Source organism: Erinaceus europaeus, unplaced genomic scaffold (assembly GCF_950295315.1).
Source record: "Erinaceus europaeus unplaced genomic scaffold, mEriEur2.1 scaffold_1084, whole genome shotgun sequence".
In the NCBI taxonomy this organism is placed as follows: domain Eukaryota; kingdom Metazoa; phylum Chordata; class Mammalia; order Eulipotyphla; family Erinaceidae; genus Erinaceus; species Erinaceus europaeus.
Window position 1 is genome coordinate 12,348 of NW_026647331.1, and position 18,989 is coordinate 31,336.

Here is an 18,989-nt window from a genome sequence, read left to right on the forward strand (position 1 = left end):
GAGGATCGGGGTCCCTGGGCTCCCGGACAAGGGTGACAGCAGGCCAGGGTCCGTTCAGGGCTGCAGACGGAAGGGCCAGAGCTGGGGCGTAGCCTAACAGGAAAGGGGTCCCCGCTCCCAGGATGGGGAGGGAGCGGGAGCCAGGCAGAGGTGACCAAGGAGAGCCAGCAAGGCAGACTGTGGGCTACGGGACCTGCCCCCACCCCGGTCACCAAGCCAGGCCTCCAAGCTGCCCCGAAGGACAAGGTCCTCAAGGAAGGTTCCAAGCTGAGCGAGCCCACCCCTCCCCGGAGCCCTGCGCCTGCAGGGTGCGAACACCCCCAATGGGTTCCAGGATCGTGGCTTGGGCTCAGTGCCTCCGAGCCGGCGCTACAAACCCACTGCACCTGGAGGCCATCTTTCCATTTTATTGGACAGGACCGAGGGAAACTGAGGAGCGGGGAGAGAAACACCTGCAGACCTGCTTCACCGCCTGTGAGACAGCCCCCGCTGCAGGTGGCTGGAGCCTGGATCGTTGCACTATGTGTGTTTAACTAGGCACACCACCACCCTGCTCGAAGCCCGGTCCTGAGCACTGTCTCTTCAGGCAGAAGGTGGGAGACAGGAGAGACACCCGGAGCTCCCGTGTGGGACCCGGCGGCACCAGGCCAGGACAAGAGCTCCAGCCCGGGTGCCTAGCACGGAGAAGCAGCCCTCCTGGGCCCCCAGGAGCTGGGTCTGAATCGCGTGACCTGTCTGACCTGTCCCCTTCCTTCCATCCGCTCCCCACTGTCCTTCAGGACTGGAGCCCCATGAAGGCTGGATCCTTCTTCTAAATATTTACTTAACAGGGCAGAGAAAGTGAGTGTGAGAGCTGGAGAGGGAGGGACGGCGTGTGTGTGTGTGTGTGTGTGTGTGTGTGAGGGACGGCGTGTGTGTGTGTGTGTGTGTGTGTGTGTGTGAACTGAGTTCTGGGGCAGGGTAGCAGCCTGCCTGCTCAGCCCAGAAGTCACCCCTCATTTTAGCACTGCCACCAGGGTGATCACTGGGGCTCGGTGCTTCCATGACAAGCCCACTGCTCCCAGTGGCCATTTCTCCTTTCTCCCTCCCTCCCTCCCGTTAGGACAGAAACTGAGAGCAGGGGGAGACAGACACCTGCAGACCTGCTTCAGCGCTTGTTAAGCTTTCCTTCCGCAGGTGGGGAGCCGGGCCTCAAACCCGGGCCGTCGTGCGTCCAACCTGCCGCCCAGTCCCTTATGTCACTCAAACAGCAAATCCTGCGGCCAGCGTTCCAGTCCTCTCTGCAGCAGGACCGCCTGCATGGGAGCCTTTCATCAGAAACCCCAAGCTTTCTATTTTATCCTGGAGCACAACCGTGGTTTAAGCAGCCCGGCCTTGGGGGCCAGGTGGTGGTGCAGTCAGTCAGTCAAGTGCAGGTCACCATGTGCAAAGGCCCGGGTTTGAGCCCTGGCTCCCCACCGGCAGGGAGGACACTTCACAGGCGGTGAAGGTCTGCGGTGTCTCTCGCCCTCTACCCCTCTACATCTCCCCATCTCTCTCAGTTTCTCTCTGCCCTGGCTGATAAAATGGAAAAAAATGGCCTCAGAAGCAGCGGATTTGTAGTGCCGGCACAAAGCCCCAGACACAACCCTGGAGAGAGAGAAAGAAAGAAAGAAAAAAAAAATAGCCAACCAACCACATGTAAAAGCGGCCTTTGATCGACTTTCCTCGCGGTAGGCTCGCCACAGGGGTGGGTTCTCAGCCTGAGTGCCCCACTGGCCCGCAACAGACCTGCTTACCTTGGAAGAGCTCGAGACGCGGCCCTGCTCGGCTGGCCGAGGGTGCCTGGCACCTGCACGTGTGTGGCCCTGGGTGAGCTGTGGCCAGTGTCCTGGGCAGGCCTGCGCCCCACAGTTCAGGCTCTTACACCCGCACCCACCATGGTTCGGCACCTGTGCAGGCCCCTCAGACACTGAAGCCGATGCTGGTGCCCCTCGCCCTCAGTTGGCATGGTGCACGGTGTCTGTAGTCAGGTGGAGATAGCACCCGACTAGTGGAGGGCGCGTGCACAGGGGCCCAACAGCAGGAGGCCCAAGGGCTGCCCGTCCCTGTGGCACAGGGGCCAAGAGGGAGGAGACCCTGGAGCCTGGGACTGGGGGCAGAGAGAGGCAGTGTGTCTGTGAGGGACTCGGCATTCTTCGAGTTAGGCAGGGCTGTGCGGACACCCCTCTCTCACCTTTGGGCCTTGGGCGAGTGGGCGTCCTTGCTCCTCGGCTGTCCCGGACCCCCAGCCCTCGGTTGTCCCGCAACCCCCGGCCCTCGGCTGTCCTGGATCCCCAGCCCTCGGCTGTCCCGGACCCCCAACCCTTGGCTGTCCTGGACCCCAGCCCTCGGCTGTCCCAGACCCCCGGCCCTCGGCTGTCCCGCAACACCCGGCCCTCAGCTGTCCCGCAACCCCCGGTCCTCGGCTGTCCCGGACCCCCGGCCCTCGGCTGTCCAGGACCCCTGGCCCTCGGCTGTCCTGCAACCCCCGGCACTCGGCTGTCCCGGACCCCCGGCCCCCAGCTGTCCCACAACCCCCAGCCCTCGGCCCTCCCGGACGCCCTGGCCCCCCGCCCTCCGCTCTGAGGGCCGGGGCTGGTGGTGGAGCCCGAGGCCGCTTGCTCTGACAGTGATAACGTGTTCACATTTCTTTGTATTTCTCTTCCAGAGTTAGTCGCGTGGCCCAGCATCTTTCTGTCTGCTCTATACAATGAAAATACAAACTAAATGAGAATAGAAAAAAATAATTAAAGAATTAAATTGTACAAATTACAGATCTGTTCCAAAATAGACTCACATTAAATAAAATAACGCATCTCAGTAAGAGTCCTACAGTGAACGACTGCATCGGGGCACGGGGCCGGCCGCAGGGCTCCGCACCTGGTCAGTGGGCACAGGCCGCCCTTCCGGTCTGAGGACCCGGCGCGCAGCTGGGGGACGCTCTGGCGGGCGGGAGAAGCAAGCTCGGGCCTTGACTCTGAGCTCACGCAGCCTCAGAACCTCCACGGCCCAGACGGCGTGGCTTCAGAGAGTGAACACGTGAAGGGAAGCGGAGGACAAGGGCCCCAGACGTGTGCTGCCTCGGGGCTCTCTCCGGGACGGGGCTCCTCTTCGGACGGGTCCTGGGTGCGAGCAAGGGGGCGAGGGGCCGGGCTCTGTGGTGGGAGGCAGAGACAGGCCCATGGGCCGCCCATCATCTGGCGTAGCGCTTGATGTAGTCTTCCACTTTGCTCCGGAAGTCCTCCTGGGGTGGGGGACAGGCGCGGGCAGGGTGAGCAGAGGGGCCGGGAAGAGCGAGGGCCCGCCCCGCCTCTAGTTCCCACAGAGCCCAGGGGCCCACTGCACAGGATGCGGCCGAATGTGGGGGTCCTGCCAGGACAGAGCCACGCCCACAGCACCTTGGCATCTCCCCGGAACGCCCCCACCCCGTGTGCCCGTGAAAAGGGTAGGCCAGCCAGCCGGCAGGGCACACCAAGGCCCGTGCCTCCTGTGTTGGCATCCTGATCACTCAGCAGCCACCCTGCCCGGGCTGCCCGCCGTCCGCCTGGCGTCTCCACCCTCTGCCCACCTTGTCCCGCAGGTGATGCTCCGCCGCGTCGATGTTCAGGGGGTCGTCAAAGTTCAAGAGGTCCTGGGAGGAAAGGACCGGTCAGCAGCCCCGCTCCTCCGGGCACTGCGGGCTAAGGCCGCACCCTGCACACGGCAGTCCCCGCACATGTTTGTCGGTGACCGGAGACAAAGCCTGGAGGTCACTGCTTTAAGGTTCTGGTAAAGAGAACTCGCAGGGACGCTGAAGGACAGCCTGGGAGCTCCCGGCTGGCCCGAGAGCCGAGGGTGGGATTGGGAGGGGGAGGCTTGTGGCGGGAGGAAGCAGGCTCAGGCGCGGCCCCGTGCCCCAAGGAATGGCGGGAAGGGGAGAGGGGTTCCCGTGCACAGGGCTGCCTCCCTCCCCTTGGTGAGGTGCAAACCAGACAGGGCCAGACTGTGTACTCACGGTAAACAGAGAGTTCAGGCCCCAGACGACGTCCTGAAACCAAGAGAGAGTCAGTCTCGGCCCGCGAGTCTGAGCCCCGGATGCGGGGCACTGCTGCGGCCTTCTCGGAGGCCTGGCCGGGGCCGCTCTCTCTGCTCAGTGCTACGTCCTCGGGTGGCGGGGCAGAGGGGGCGAGGAGACGGGCGGGACAGGGAGACAGCCCGGACAGGGAGACAGCCCGCTCCGTGACGTCCAGGGCCCCTGTTCTTGTGCTCCCAGGAATGGGAGGCCACACGCTCGGACAGGCGTGCACCCTGCCCACTGAGCTATGCCCCGAAAACCACGAAAACCAAGGCAGAAAACCACCAGGGCTCCGCACTCTCCGCAGGACACAAGGTTCTGGGAAACTCAGAGATGAACATTAGGCGTGGACACAAAGCCGGTGGGCTCGCCCAGCCCCTGGATGCAGCCCGTCCCCCCAGGCCCATCACTCCGCTCTAGCTACTGGCATTTTGGGGAGTCAGCAGCCCGCAGGCACAAGGGGCCAAGTCCAAGCCCGGCACCTCCCTCTTTATAGTAACGTGTCTGAGAGAGAGAAAGAAACCTGCCAACATTTGCCACCACTAAAGACCAGAAACTTCCATTAAAATAAGGCTGCCACCCCACTACCAGCTCCCTGGACGGGCTGGAACCCGGCGGCCTCCTCGTCCTCAGCGCTCAGCCCAGGAGGCGGAAGCAGGAGCACCAGCGAGGACAGGCGCCAGGGGCCTGGCAGAAGACCCCCAGATGGCCAGGCCCACCCGTCCTGCTTCGGGCGCACTCTGGGCCCAGGGTAGACGCCCACATGGCACCCCAGGGGGACCCATCCCACCAGGGTCTGTGTGCACGGGGCTGGAGCCCAAGCGGAAGGTGCTGCTCTCTTAGGGGCGTGCTGACCCCCAGGGGGCACACTGGGCAGAGGCCACAGGTAGGAGCAGCAAAAGCCCAGCTCGGGGAGCTCCTCCTCTCACCCCGTGCTTCCGCCCAGATCCCGCCGCTTCTGAAGGGGGCGAGCTGACAGAAGAAGGGGTCCCCGGGTGCTTAGGCTACGGAGAGAGCCGCGTGCCGGGTGCAGGGCGCATGGATGGCGGGCAGCGAGGTCCTACCTTTAACGTCCTTGTGGGAGCCCAGCCGGTGCCGTCGATCGAGTGTTCCCTCAGCAAGCTGCAGCGGGCACAGAGGGCACAGCGGTCAGTCACCGGGCCGCTAAAGCTTGTGCCAGACCCGCCACAGGCTCTGTCCCCAGACAAGCCACCCGAGTCCCCACCCCCAGTGGGGTCACTCAGAGGCGGGAGGAGGAGGAGACGCCGTGTCCCTGGAGCTCCCCCGGCCACGCTCCCTGCCGGGCAGTGCCAAGACTCAAGCCTGCGTGGTGCCCACAGCAAGATGGGTGCCGTGCAGGTGAGGCGGCCGGGCCAGGCCTCTGTCTCCCTGACGCGCTCGGCGCTCAGCCCGCGTGTACGCAGGCCTCTAGCTGCGGGCGGGAGGGGAGGCGCTCGGCTGAGCACTCAGCCGGGAGGAAGGCCGGCTGCGCCACCGGCGGCTCTGGGGCCTCGGGAGGGCCGTGTGGGTCACGCTGAAATCCCGGCCCAGGGTTCAGGTGACAGCCACAGGGCTGCCCAGAGGCCACCCTGGAGGCTCCTGGCCTTGGGTCTATGCCCCGACAGGGACCCGAGGGCAGGATCCTGCGGGCGCTGGTGCCACAGAGGGGTGCCAGCCACCAACTTCCCAGTGGGGCCCGTGCCAAAAGGACTTGCTGCTCTGCCTAATTCCGACACAGGAGGAGGTGGGCGCACCCCCAGGAAAGCCCCTACGGGGGAGCCAGGACCACTGCCTGGTGCCGGCTGCCTCTGGCCGCAGGGCACGGAGGGGACTCCGCAGCTCCCCAGAGAGTGACAGGAGACCGACAGAGAAGCCCACCTTGCCACGGCAAGGAAGCGGAAGCCAAGGAAGCCGGAGCCACTTCAGCCCGGCCTCCAAACCCCACGAGTGCGTCCCCAGCTGATGAGAGGTCCCCTCCACCCTCCTCCCCGTCAGGAGAGGGCGCTCACCTCAGGCAGATCTCGCCCGTCTCTGTGATGTTGGGGTGCCAGATCCTGGTCAGACACTTCACCTTGGGCGGCTGCGGCACAGAGGAGCGGAGCGGAGGCGTCGGGGCCCTGGAGCGCGCACCTGCAGACCCGCCCCCCACCCCAGAGGACTCTGCTCTCCAGGCAGCGCAGACAGACACACGCCCCACGATTCTGCAGCAGGTGCCCTGTGCTGGGAGGCCCCTGACTAGGGAGCCCGGGGCTCTGATGGGGGCCAGGACCCCCGCGGGAAGCTCAGGGGCGCGCAGGCGGGCGGGCGGCAGTGGCCTCGCAGGGGCGACCCCTCCCCGGCCGTCCTGCTCTGGCTCTGCGCCTGGTGCCGCTGCCCGGGCGAGGGGCGAGGGGCTCCGCCGTCTGCTTCCGTCCAGCCACCACTTGTGGAGCCTAGGCGCCACCAACCGGTTTAGGCTCAAGGGACGGACGCGGACGCTCCTCCTCGGCCGAGGCTACTCACCACCATGTTGTAGGCGTCCGGGACCTCAGTCTCGAACCGGAACCTGCCGCCCTGGTAGTAGCCTTCATCTGGGGGCAGACGGCAGACAGCCGGGCTGGGCGTGTGCACGCGTGGCGGGCGGGCCAGGCAGGGGCAGTTCAGCGAGGAGCCCGCCCGCCCAGGTCAGGCAGGCCAGTGCTCCAGGCCCGTCCCGTCCCGTCCCGTCCCGAGGGGCAGAGCAGGGCAGCTGTCCCTGAAGGCCGTGACCGGTGGCCGTGGCTGTGCCCCGACTGTGCATCCCCTCCAAGCCCGGGGTCCTGAGGCTCAGGGGCGAGAGGCAGCTGGGAGGCAGCAGAGGCAAGAGGGCCTGCGGGCCGGGTCCCGGGGCTCGAACCCAGCTCCCCACGGTTCCAGTCCCTCGGGCCCTACACTCTGCGTGAAACCAGCGAGCCGCCTCCTGGCCCGCGATTTCCTTGCGTCTGGCATGGGGCCTCACTCCGCTCTGGGCTTTCGCCAGCCGGCCAGCGTCCACCTCCATGTCAGGTGCCCGCACTGGGGGCCGGCTGCCAGCCCGGCCGTCCTCACCTCACACCTCTATCTCAGCACCAGCGGCCTCCCTCCTCTTCCTTACCCTCCCCTGCCAGCAGCCAGCAGCAAGGCGCCGCCCCATGCCTAGCGCCCCACACGGGCCAGGCGCCCTTGCTCCGAACCAGGCCGGGCAGGCTCCAGGCTGCCCCTCGCCCCCTCCCCTCCCCAGGCCCTCACTCCGGCCGAAGGCTGAGGGGGTGTGGGCTGTGACAGCTGTCTCTCTGTCTCTGCCGCACCGTCCCCGCGAGTCAGCCGTCTTCCTGCTTCTGCTGGCGGGCGGCGGGGACACGGAGCCGAGACTCATCGGCCCACCCACAGCCCCTGTGCACCCCCGTGCCGTCCCGGGGGGCCTCTAAGAGCTCGATTCCACCCCTTTCCAGAGACAGACGCAGAGACAGAGACGCCGGAGGCTCCCGGAAGCCCGGAGAGCAGAGCGGCCGCGAGTGAGAGCCCGGCCGGCGGGCGCACTCAGAGGGGCGCGGGTGCGAGGGCTGCACGCAGGGCCCGCTGATCTGAGCTCAGTGGGACTCACGGGCGCCCCGCCACCCCGCGTACCTGGGCTCACGGTGAGCTGGAAGCAGTGCAGCTTGTTGGGGTCGGGGAAGTGCACCTCACACGTGGCTGCAAGACAGGCGGCGGCTCTGGGGAGGGCCCAGGGGTGCAGGCGTCCCCTCCATGCGCCCGTCTGTCTGTCCTCCTGTGTTCGCCGACCCCGCCCCGCAGACTCACGCACTCACCAGGCAGGTTCGCCTCCAGCTCCGCAACCTCTGTGGGGACAAGCACGGGTTAACGGCCTCCGCGAGCCTCGCCCTCAGCGGCACCACGTCCCTCTGTCCAGCCCCCCATTCCCACTCCAGGAGCTTCAAGAACCAGCAGAACTGGGGCCCGGGCCGGCGCAGGTCAATCCCCGCCTGCCTCACCCGGACCAGAGTGATGGCGGCTCCTCTCCGTGGCCCTCTCCCTCCCTGTCTGTCTTTCTATCTCTACCCCCCCCCCTTCCCGCACTGGGTGGGTGAAGCACTGGCCTCTCGGCACGAGCCCCGGACCACGGTGACGCCTGCTCCCCTCTCCCCCACCTCTCCCCACCTCGTCCTTCTCGCGGATAAACAACAGAATGGCAGACGAAGAGACAGACAGCCGTGCACTTAGATTCTGGGCCGCCGGGTTCTGGGTTCGAGGTCCTCGCCCTCACCTTTCACGAGCAGCCGGTCCCGCACCGACACTCGCCGGGTGGAGTCCGAGGCGGCCGCCCGGGAGCCCTTGAGCGCTTCGTCCCGCTTCAGCTTGCTGGCCAGCGTCAGCATCCTGCGGCTCGGCTCGCACCCAGGGCCACGGCTGCGGGCACAGACCTGCGGCTCAGCGCAGGCGGGACCCACCCGCCCGAGTCTGTCCATCCGCTCTGGGCCTGAGTGCGGGGGTCCGGGCTGGCCTGCGACCACTGGGCCAAGTGCCCCCCGCACTGACAGCAACCCACCACACCGCACCCCTGCACTCGGGGTAGAGCGCCCGTCACCCGCGCTCGGGACCCGTCACCCGCACTGGGGACCCGTCACCCGCACTGGGGACCCGTCACCCCGCACTCGGGACCCATCACCCCGCACTAGGGACCCGTCACCCCGCACTCGGGACCCGTCACCCCGCACTAGGGACCCGTCACCCCGCACTCGGGACCCATCACCCGCGCTCGGGACCGTCACCCCGCACTGGGGACCCGTCACCCCGCACTAGGGACCCGTCACCCGCACTGGGGACCCGTCACCCGCACTGGGGACCGTCACCCCGCACTGGGGACCCGTCACCCGCGCTCGGGACCCGTCACCCCCACACTCGGGACCCGTCACCCGCACTGGGGACCCGTCACCCCGCACTGGGGACCCGTCACCCGCACTGGGGACCCGTCACCCCGCACTGGGGACCCGTCACCCCGCACTGGGGACCCGTCACCCGCGCTCGGGACCGTCACCCGCACTGGGGACCCGTCACCCGCACTAGGGACCCGTCACCCGCACTGAGGACCCGTCACCCCCGCACTGGGGACCCGTCACCCGCACTCGGGACCCGTCACCCCCGCACTGGGGACCCGTCACCCGCACTGGGGACCGTCACCCCGCACTGGGGACCCGTCACCCGCACTCGGGACCCGTCACCCCCGCACTGGGGACCCGTCACCCGCACTGGGGACCGTCACCCCGCACTGGGGACCCGTCACCCCGCACTGGGGACCCGTCACCCCCGCACTGGGGACCCGTCACCCCCACACTCGGGACCCGTCACCCGGCACTGGGGACCCGTCACCCCCACACTCGGGACCCGTCACCCGCGCTCGGGACCCGTCACCCCCACACTCGGGACCCGTCACCCCGCACTCGGGACCCGTCACCCCACACTGGGGACCCGTCACCCGCACAGGGGACCCGTCACCCCCGCACTGGGGACCCGTCACCCGCACTGGGGACCCGTCACCCCCGCACTCGGGACCCGTCACCCCCGCACTCGGGACCCGTCACCCCGCACTGGGGACCCGTCACCCCGCACTGGGGACCCATCACCCCCGCACTGGGGACCCGTCACCCGCACTGGGGACCCGTCACCCCCGCACTGGGGACCCGTCACCCGCACTGGGGACCGTCACCCCGCACTGGGGACCCGTCACCCCGCACTGGGGACCCGTCACCCGCGCTCGGGACCCGTCACCCCGCACTGGGGACCCGTCACCCCGCACTGGGGACCCGTCACCCCGCACTGGGGACCCGTCACCCCCACACTCGGGACCCGTCACCCGCGCTCGGGACCCGTCACCCCCACACTCGGGACCCGTCACCCCGCACTCGGGACCCGTCACCCCCACACTCGGGACCCGTCACCCCGCACTGGGGACCCGTCACCCGCACTGGGGACCCGTCACCCCCGCACTGGGGACCCGTCACCCGCACTGGGGACCGTCACCCCGCACTGGGGACCCGTCACCCGCACTGGGGACCCGTCACCCGCGCTCGGGACCCGTCACCCTGCACTGGGGACCCGTCACCCGCACTCGGGACCCGTCACCCCCGCACTCGGGACCCGTCACCCGCACTGGGGACCCGTCACCCGGCACTGGGGACCCGTCACCCCCACACTCGGGACCCGTCACCCGCGCTCGGGACCCGTCACCCCCACACTCGGGACCCGTCACCCCGCACTCGGGACCCGTCACCCCCACACTCGGGACCCGTCACCCCGCACTGGGGACCCGTCACCCGCACTGGGGACCCGTCACCCCCGCACTGGGGACCCGTCACCCGCACTGGGGACCGTCACCCCGCACAGGGGACCCGTCACCCGCACTGGGGACCCGTCACCCGCGCTCGGGACCCGTCACCCTGCACTGGGGACCCGTCACCCGCACTGGGGACCCGTCACCCTGCACTGGGGACCCGTCACCCGCACTGGGGACCCGTCACCCTGCACTGGGGACCCGTCACCCGCACTGGGGACCCGTCACCCGCACTGGGGACCCGTCACCCGCACTGGGGACCCGTCACCCTGCACTGGGGACCCGTCACCCGCACTGGGGACCCGTCACCCTGCACTGGGGACCCGTCACCCGCACTGGGGACCCGTCACCCCGCACTGGGGACCCGTCACCCCCGCACTCGGGACCCGTCACCCCCGCACTCGGGACCCGTCACCCCCACACTCGGGACCCGTCACCCCCGCACTCGGGACCCGTCGCCCCTGCACTCGGGACCCGTCGCCCCTGCACTCGGGGTTGGGGCGCCCCGTCTGCGCCCGCGGCCCCGGAAGCTGCTGCCCGGCCCCGCACCCCGGTGACCTTGGGCCTCCAAGTTGAGCGCCGCGACCCCTCAGCGCGCGGCGCCGCCCTCCGCGACCGCGGCCTCCTCACCCGCTCCGGCTCCGGCTCCGGCTCCGGCTCCGGCCCTCAGCGCCCGTCCGTCCGGCCGGCGGCGAACGCGGCCCTCTCACCCGCACCGCGGGGCGGCGGCACCGGAAGTGGAGGGGCGGGGCCTGCGCGCGTTGCGTGACGCCGGGGCGCTTTAAAAAAAACATTCAAAGTCGCCCAACTTTATTGGCCCGGCGCGGACAGGGGCGGGGCCTCGGGGGCCTTGGCCGAGAGGGCGGAGTCCGCGCTGATTGGCTAGCGGGGCGGGCGGGGCGGGGCGGGGCGGGTGGCGGCGGGCGGCCGGCCTCCTGCGGGCGAGGACTGACCCTACCGGAACCCGCGGGTCACGGCCACGGGGAGCGCGCTGCCGCTCCCGCCTCTGCAGACCGGAAAGGCTTCACTGCCACTGGCCCCTCAGTGGGGGAAAACGAGGTTATTCAGTCAGCCTCGCGCACACGGGCAGGCACATGCACACGCGTGCACACACGGAACACACGCGTGCACACGTGACACACACGTGATACACACGCGTGCACACACTCAATGCACACACGTGCACAGGGATGCACATACAGGTGCACACGCGATGCGCACACTGCGTCCACACGCGCACTCGGCACGTGCACACGCACAACACAGGTGCACATGCACACACACGTGCACGCACGCCATGCACACACAGACCGCATGCAAGCGCGCACGTGCACACGCTCGCTGCAGAGGCTCCGAAGCACCCACCTGCCTCCCTTCAGGCCAAACGCAGAGCTGTGTGCACAGGGGGCAGTGTGAGTCGCCGAGGCGGGAATAAGCTGGGAGAAGCCCTCTGCACACACCTGCGAGTCAGGCAGCTGGTCGCCCACCCGGGACCACCCTGAATCGGCTCCCTTCCCATCTGACCCCCCGCCCCAGCTGGAGCCACTTGTGGCCCTCACTCCAGTGAGCTGGGCCTGACGCCCCTCTGCCCGCAGCTGCCCGCACGCCCCTGACCCCTAGAAGCCTGGAATGGGGTGGAGAGAGACTGATAGAGACGCAAGGCAGAGCACCTCTGGGCCTTGCCATGCTGAGGATCGAGTTGGGGGCCTCAAGCTCTTGGTCCTGCGTTCTGCCCTGAGCTCTCCCTGCAGGCCTCTGGAATGGGCCGGGGGCCACGGGAATGTCCTCGCCCAGTGCGGCCGGGGACACGCTTTCACAGGCCAAGCACCAGGCCGGGGGAGGGAGAGCCCCCAGGGGGGAGTGCGGCCTGGCTGCTACGCCTGACTTTGTGATGGGAATGTGCGCTCCGGGAGAGTCATTCTTGCAAACTGGGCGCCTCTACGGGCTGTGTTCCCCACCACCTGGGGCTCCTGGTGCACTGATCTCCTGGTCCCCTGGTCCCCTGGTCCCCTGGGATCCTGGGATCCTGGTCCCCTGGTCCCCTGGTCCACTGGTCCCCTGGGCTCCTGGTCTCCTGGTCCCCTGGTCCCCTGGTCCCCTGGGCTCCTGGTCTCCTGGTCTCCTGGTCCCCTGGTCCCCTGGGCTCCTGGTCTCCTGGTCCCCTGGGTTCCTGGTCTCCTGGTCCCCTGGTCTCCTGGTTCTCTGGTCCCCGGGTCTCCTGTTCCCCTGGTCTCCTGGTCCCCTGGGTTCCTGGTCCCCTGGGTTCCTGGTATCCTGGGTTCCTGGCTGTTGTTAAAATTCAGAGGCTCCAGCTGGCCGGGCTAGCTTCACGGGCAGGTAACAGAGACTCAAAGATACACGGCTGGGCAGAGAAGCTGTATTTCTTTATTCAGGAACAACGATTTATAAACTAAGACAAACTGATCACCAAACAGAACTCTCTTGCCTCTTTCCCCTGCAGCGGCGCCAAGCACTCTCGAACTCTGGAACTCTGGAACTCTCTTGGGGTTCCTTGGGGTGGGGACAAGCGGGCCCGCGAAACTAGCAGGACTGAACCAATTTTCTTGGCAGGGGGAGAGCTAGAACAACCCAATGTAAAGCATACAACACCTGGTCCCCTGGGCTCTGGGGCTCTGGCCACCCACAGTGGTGGCGCACAGCAGCCCCTGCACATAGCCTGGCAGTCTGCACAACTCAGGGCCATGCTCCGTGCTCTGCCACTGTCTCGTTGATTGTTCTGTGTGGGAATTCCTAGTGAAGTTGTAACTTCTTTCCTGGGAAATATACATACATATATATGTGTATGTGTGTGTGTGTGTGTGTGTATTTGTAATATTTAATTATTTTCCCTTTTGTTGGCCTTTTTTGTTGTTGTAGTTATTGCTGTTGTTATTCATGTTGTTGTTGTAGGATAGAACAGAGAAATGGAGAGAGGAGGCAAAGACAGAGGGGGGAGAGAAAGACAGACACCTGCAGACCTGCTTCACCGCCTGTGAAGTGACTCCCTACAGGTGGGGAGCCGGGGGCTCGAACCGGGATCCTGACGCCGGTCCCTGCGCTTTGCGCCACGTGCGCTTAACCCACTGCGCTACCGCCCGACTCCCCCTGGGAATCCTTTTAACAGACTCTTGCAAGCCCAGTTCAAAGGCTTCTGGCTTCCCCGGCTTATCTGGGTCTCAGGTAGGGCTTGGAGAGCCAGCAAGGACACAGAGGACACAGGGTCCCGGGAGGGGTGCGTGGGACAGACAGATACCCTCTGCCAGGTGGCAGGGCAACACCGTGTCAAGCAGCCAGAAACTGTTTCAGACCTGAGACCCCCTTAGGCCTGAGTCCATTGTTGTTTTCCATTTCACTTGAGACGAATATTGTGTGCTCAACCGGGTGTGCCCCCACCCGCCACCTGGCCCACTGTTCTGATTTATTTATTTTACAAGCCGTTTTTTTTTTTAATGTGTGATCAATACTGGGTTCCAATCATAAGACTACAGAATACGCTTCCACACCACACCACACCCGAGTCCTGAGACCTCAGCCTTCCACCTCCAGAGAACCACCTGAGTTCTCAAAAGTCTTAGAGCCAGTTTTCTCCTGGACATTTAAAAAATATTTATTTATTTATTCCTTTTGTTGCCCTTGTTATTTTATTGTTGTAGCTATTATTAACATCATCATTGTTGGATAGGACAGAGAGAAATGGAGAGAGGAGGGGAAGACAGAGAGGGGGAGAGAAAGACAGACACCTGCAGATCTGCTTCACCTCCTGTGAAGCGACTCCCCTGCAGGTGGGGAGCCGGGGGCTCGAACCGGGATCCTTACGCTGGTCCTTGCGCTTTGTGCCACATGCGCTTAACCCGCTGCGCTACTGCAGACTCCTGACTTTTTTTTTCAGACTCTTGTATCAGTCCTCTAACACGGGTAAAGCACCTGGTAGTTAGTCGTCTTTACTCATTTCATCCTATATAATCACCTTCAGTTCCACTCATTTTGTCCCAAAAGACACAGTATCATCTTTTTGACTTCACAATAGTATTCCATGGAATATATATCCCATAACTTCTTTAGCCAGTCACCTGATGATGGGCATTTAGGCTGCCTCCACTCTTTGGCTGTTGTGAATAATACAGCTGTGAACAGAGGGTGCATCTGTCCCAGGCCAACTTACTTATTACTTTTGTTTTAGATTGAGAGGCAGGAAGAGAGATGCACAGAGAGGAGAGACCCCACAGCCCTGCCCACCCTCCATGGGCTCCCTGGGTGCTGTGCAGGGTGCTGAGAGAGGAGACACCCCACAGCCCTGCCCACCCTCCATGGGCTCCCTGGGTGCTGTGCAGGGTGCTGAGAGAGGAGACACCCCACAGCCCTGCCCACCCTCCATGGGGCTCCCTGGGTGCTGTGCCTGGTGCTGAGAGAGGAGAGACCCCACAGCCCTGCCCACCCTCCATGGGCTCCCTGGGTGCTGTGCAGGGTGCTGAGAGAGGAGACACCCCACAGCCCTGCCCACCCTCCATGGGCTCCCTGGGTGCTGTGCAGGGTGCTGAGAGAGGAGAGACCCCACAGCCCTGCCCACCCTCCATGGGGCTCCCTGGGTGCTGTGCAGGGTGCTGAGAGAGGAGACACCCCACAGCCCTGCCCACCCTCCATGGGCTCCCTGGGTGCTGTGCAGGGTGCTGAGAGAGGAGAGACCCCACAGCCCTGCCCACCCTCCATGAGCTCCCTGGGTGCTGTGCAGGGTGCTGAGAGAGGAGAGACCCCACAGCCCTGCCCACTCTCCATGGGCTCCCTGGGTGCTGTGCCTGGTGCTGAGAGAGGAGACACCCCACAGCCCTGCCCACCCTCCATGGGTTCCCTGGGTGCTGTGCCTGGTGCTGAGAGAGGAGAGACCCCACAGCCCTGCCCACCCTCCATGGGCTCCCTGGGTGCTGTGCCTGGTGCTGAGAGAGGAGACACCCCACAGCCCTGCCCACCCTCCATGGGCTCCCTGGGTGCTGTGCAGGGTGCTGAGAGAGGAGACACCCCACAGCCCTGCCCACCCTCCATGGGCTCCCTGGGTGCTGTGCAGGGTGCTGAGAGAGGAGACACCCCCACAGCCCTGCCCACCCTCCATGGGCTCCCTGGGTGCTGTGCCTGGTGCTGAGAGAGGAGAGACCCCACAGCCCTGCCCACCCTCCATGGGCTCCCTGGGTGGTGTGCCTGGTGTTCCCATGTGGTGACTGGGCTTGAACCCAGGGCCTTGTGCCAATGTGGCTCCCTACTGGGCTGGATCCCTCGCAGCCATCTTGTTTTGTGTATTTTGTTAGTTTTCTCCAGACTCCAGGTGGCGCCAGGCCTGCGCTGACTGTGCTTGCTCTGTTTAGACCATTTTCCACTTGGAAACACGCGGTTGGCTCTTTGGGTGTCAGCCCCCTGCACTCAGCAGACTGTCTCTGCCAACCTCCCTCCTTAACATTCTGGAAGATTCTTCCTCTGTTACTCACCTCTGACAGCTGACCCAGTTAGCTTCAGGAAAGCGTTTGTCTTTTTCGTCCTTCTCCTCACTTCGTGTCTTGGTTCCATTTCAGGACAAGAGAGGAACAAATCGCAAAACGAGGAGAGCACAGACTCCTCACCCAGGCGCCCGGGCACGCGATCTCAGGCCGGGCAGAGGAAAGGCCGCAGTCTCTGGGCCCCGCTGGGGACTGGCGGCCCAGCCCCGGCCCTGGCTCTGCCCAATTCCTGGGGGGTGTGCCTGGCACCTTAGCCCCGGGGCCTGTCTACAGGGCCCCCTCCAGGGTGCAGCCTTCTCGGTGTGGGTGACAGCACAACTGAAGCGGGTCACTACAGGCAGCGGCAGACACGGCCTGAGGGCCAGCTCTGTGGGGGGCTCCGGCCACCCCGTCTGTCCACTGGAGCCCTGAGCCCCGACCCCAGAGTGTGACTGCACGGGGGCCGTTCAGAGAGGGCCTTTGGGCTGGATGAGGCAGGGGGCTGGTCCCCGATCCCAGTGGCTGCATCCCTGGGCAGAGGGACCAGGACAGACACCCAGAGGGACAGGCACTTGAGGACATGTGGAGAGCTTGGGAGAACCCATCCCACTCTCCCCAACTTCAGGGCGACAGAGAATAAATTCTTGTTCCTTAAGAGGCTTCTGCCCAGAGCGATGGCAGGGCACACGGGAGTCAGCGGTGGCTCTCTCTCTGTCTTCCTCTCCCTCTAGACATAAATATGATGGGGGGAGAGAGAGAGAGGGAGGGAGAGAGAGAGAGAGGGAGGGAGAGAGAGGCCACTGCACTGAAGTGTCCTGCAATGCGGGGGGGCTGGGCTTGAGCCTGGGGCTTCCATGTGGCAAAGCAGTGTCCTCTGGGACACTCTCCCTCTCCCTCTCCCCCCAACCTCTCTCTCTTTCCTTCTCTCCTTTTCCCCCCAACCTCTCTTTCTCTCTCTTTCTCTCCCCCAGCATATGTGTGAGGCCTTGGCTGCACAGAGACTCAATGAACTAATTAAAAAGGTAAGAAATGGGCCTGGGCAGATGCCCTCACCCCTGTGTCCCAGAGCCTCCCCTCCCCAGAGCCCTGCCCCACTAGGGACAGACAGACACAGGCTGGGGGTGTGGGTCCACCTGCCAATACCCATGTCCAGCGAGAAGCAATGACAGAAGCCAGAACTCCAACCTGCTGCTCCCCATAGAGAATTTGGGTCCAGGCTCCCAGAGGGGGAGAAATGTCAGAGAGATGCCCAGAGGGCTCTGAGCCCCGACTCCACCAGGACCCGGAGAGAGAAGAGGAAAAGGAAGGACACTCGGAAGGAGTCGCAGGTGGAGGTGTGACTGAGGAAGGAGAGAAGGCAGGAGCAGAGGAGAACGGGAGATGCCTATAAATCTAGGCAGTTGTAGGAATACTCGTCAGCCCGTGTCTGTGAGCTGGGAGAAGCACGGCCGTTTCCAGTGGAGGGGACGGGACACAGAGTCTGGGGGTGGGGCGGGTGGAATTAGACCCCTATTATCTCATAATTTTGTAAATCAATATTAAATCACTAACAAAAATGCAAATTAAAAAAATAATATTGATAAAACCATGATTCTGGAATACCGGGAAGTGTACAGAGTTAAGACTGTTCCATCACTGTAATAAAAACAAATCAAACTTTAAAAACCAATGAAAGCAGCCCAGAGATAGCTCACCACAGGACCTGCACACTTGACCGCACACAAGGACCAGGTTCGAGCCCCTGGCCACCAGTGGGAAGCCCAGTAACACCTCACCTGGTACAGCACACGCCTTGAGTGATTATGGCCCTGGGTTTGAGTCCCCGCACCACTTGGGAGCACCATGGATGTTGTAGTGGTGCCGAGGGGTCTTGTCTGTCTGTCTGTCTGTCTGTCTCTGTAACAAAAAAATAAAGCGTGAGGAATCAGGCCAGGGAGGCAGCTCAGTGGTGCTGTCCGTGGTCAAGGCCCGGAGTTCAGTCTTGGAGCCACAGAAGAAAAGAAGGAAGGTGGGGCCTGGGTCCAGCTCACGTGGGGGCTCTGAGCCAGCGTGAAGCCCTGGGTTTGAGCCCTGGCACCACATGGAAGCACCGAGCTACCTGGGGCAGCTCAGTGAATGATGGAGCCGTGCTGTGGCTGCTGGGTGCTATGGGCTGCCTCTCCCTCCCTCCCTCCTTCCCTCTCTATTTTTGGAAAGATGAGAGTGCTCTGGACACCTTGCAGACCTGAAGCCCTAGTGGCAAAATGGATTAGTTTCTGGGGCCTGCAGCCGGCTTCCCGGCAGAACAAGCACCTCACTGCGTGTGGGGCCCTGGGTGCGAGCTCCACTCAGGAGCTCCACAGACAGTGGAGGATGGGGGGGTGGAGGCTGCTGGGGCGCTTCTCCCCTCTTGCAAACACACCCTCCCGCCAACATGCACAGGCCCGCACACACTCAGAACCGGGACGAGAGCTCGGCCTGAGCACAGGACTTGCAGGCCTGGGGTCCTGGGTTCACCTGGCGGTGCCTAGGCCAGAGCTGAGAAGGGCTCAGAGTCTTGTTCTCTCTGTCTCATGAAAGTTAGTTTAGAAACAAAACAAAACTGAGGGGCCAGGCAGTGGTGCACCTGGTTAAACACACATAGCACCTTGCACAAGGACCTGGGTTCAACCCACCCCCACCTCCAGGCGAAGCTTCATGAGTGGTGGAGCAGAGCTGCAGGCGTCTCTCTCCTTCTCTATCTCCCTTTCCCCTCTTGATTTCTCTCTCTCTTTTTTTTTAATGGAGAGAGGAGGGGAAGACAGAGAGGGGGAGAGAAAGACAGACACCTGCAGACCTGCTTCACCGCCTGTGAAGTGACTACCCTGCAGGGGGGGAGCCGGGGGCTCGAACCAGGATCCTTATGCCGGTCCTTGCACTTTGTGCCACGTGTGCTTAACCCACTACACTACCGCCTGACCCCCAATTCCTCTCTATTTCTATCAAATAAATAAAAGATTTTTAAAATAAATAAAGCATTCCCAGCTGAATGTATCTGCTACCATGCTCAAGCACCTGGGTTCCAGCCCCCAGTCCCCAGATGCAGGGGGGAAGTTTTACGAGTGGTGAAGCAGGGCTGCAGGTGTCTGCGTCTCTCCTCTCTCTCCCC

General features: G+C 64.4%; 1 protein-coding gene across 1 annotated transcript; it reads right to left on the minus strand.

Moving 5' to 3' along the window:
• Nucleotides 1-2,749: 2,749 nt before the first annotated feature.
• On the minus strand, nt 2,750-11,131 carry UBE2F (ubiquitin conjugating enzyme E2 F (putative)). The gene is made up of 10 exons (XM_007536492.3): nt 11,031-11,131; nt 8,337-8,479; nt 7,882-7,911; nt 7,700-7,765; nt 6,578-6,645; nt 6,085-6,155; nt 5,140-5,197; nt 4,016-4,048; nt 3,590-3,652; nt 2,750-3,265 (listed from the first exon to the last, which is right to left on the minus strand). The coding sequence occupies exons 2-10, from the start codon at nt 8,446-8,448 to the stop codon at nt 3,215-3,217; spliced, it is 552 nt and encodes a 183-aa protein (XP_007536554.1). The 5' UTR covers nt 8,449-8,479; nt 11,031-11,131; the 3' UTR covers nt 2,750-3,214.
• Nucleotides 11,132-18,989: the final 7,858 nt, after the last annotated feature.

Bases quoted from the DNA above. Each gene is read 5' to 3' on its own strand.
- UBE2F (XM_007536492.3), bottom strand. From the start codon at position 8,448: ATGCTGACGCTGGCCAGCAAGCTGAAGCGGGACGAAGCGCTCAAGGGC. The intron at 4,049-5,139 runs GTAGGACCTCGC...TCTTGGTTTCAG, and splicing joins CTCCCACAAGGACGTTAAAG to GACGTCGTCTGGGGCCTGAA. The intron at 3,266-3,589 runs GTGGGCAGAGGG...CCCCCACCCCAG, and splicing joins AGCATCACCTGCGGGACAAG to GAGGACTTCCGGAGCAAAGT.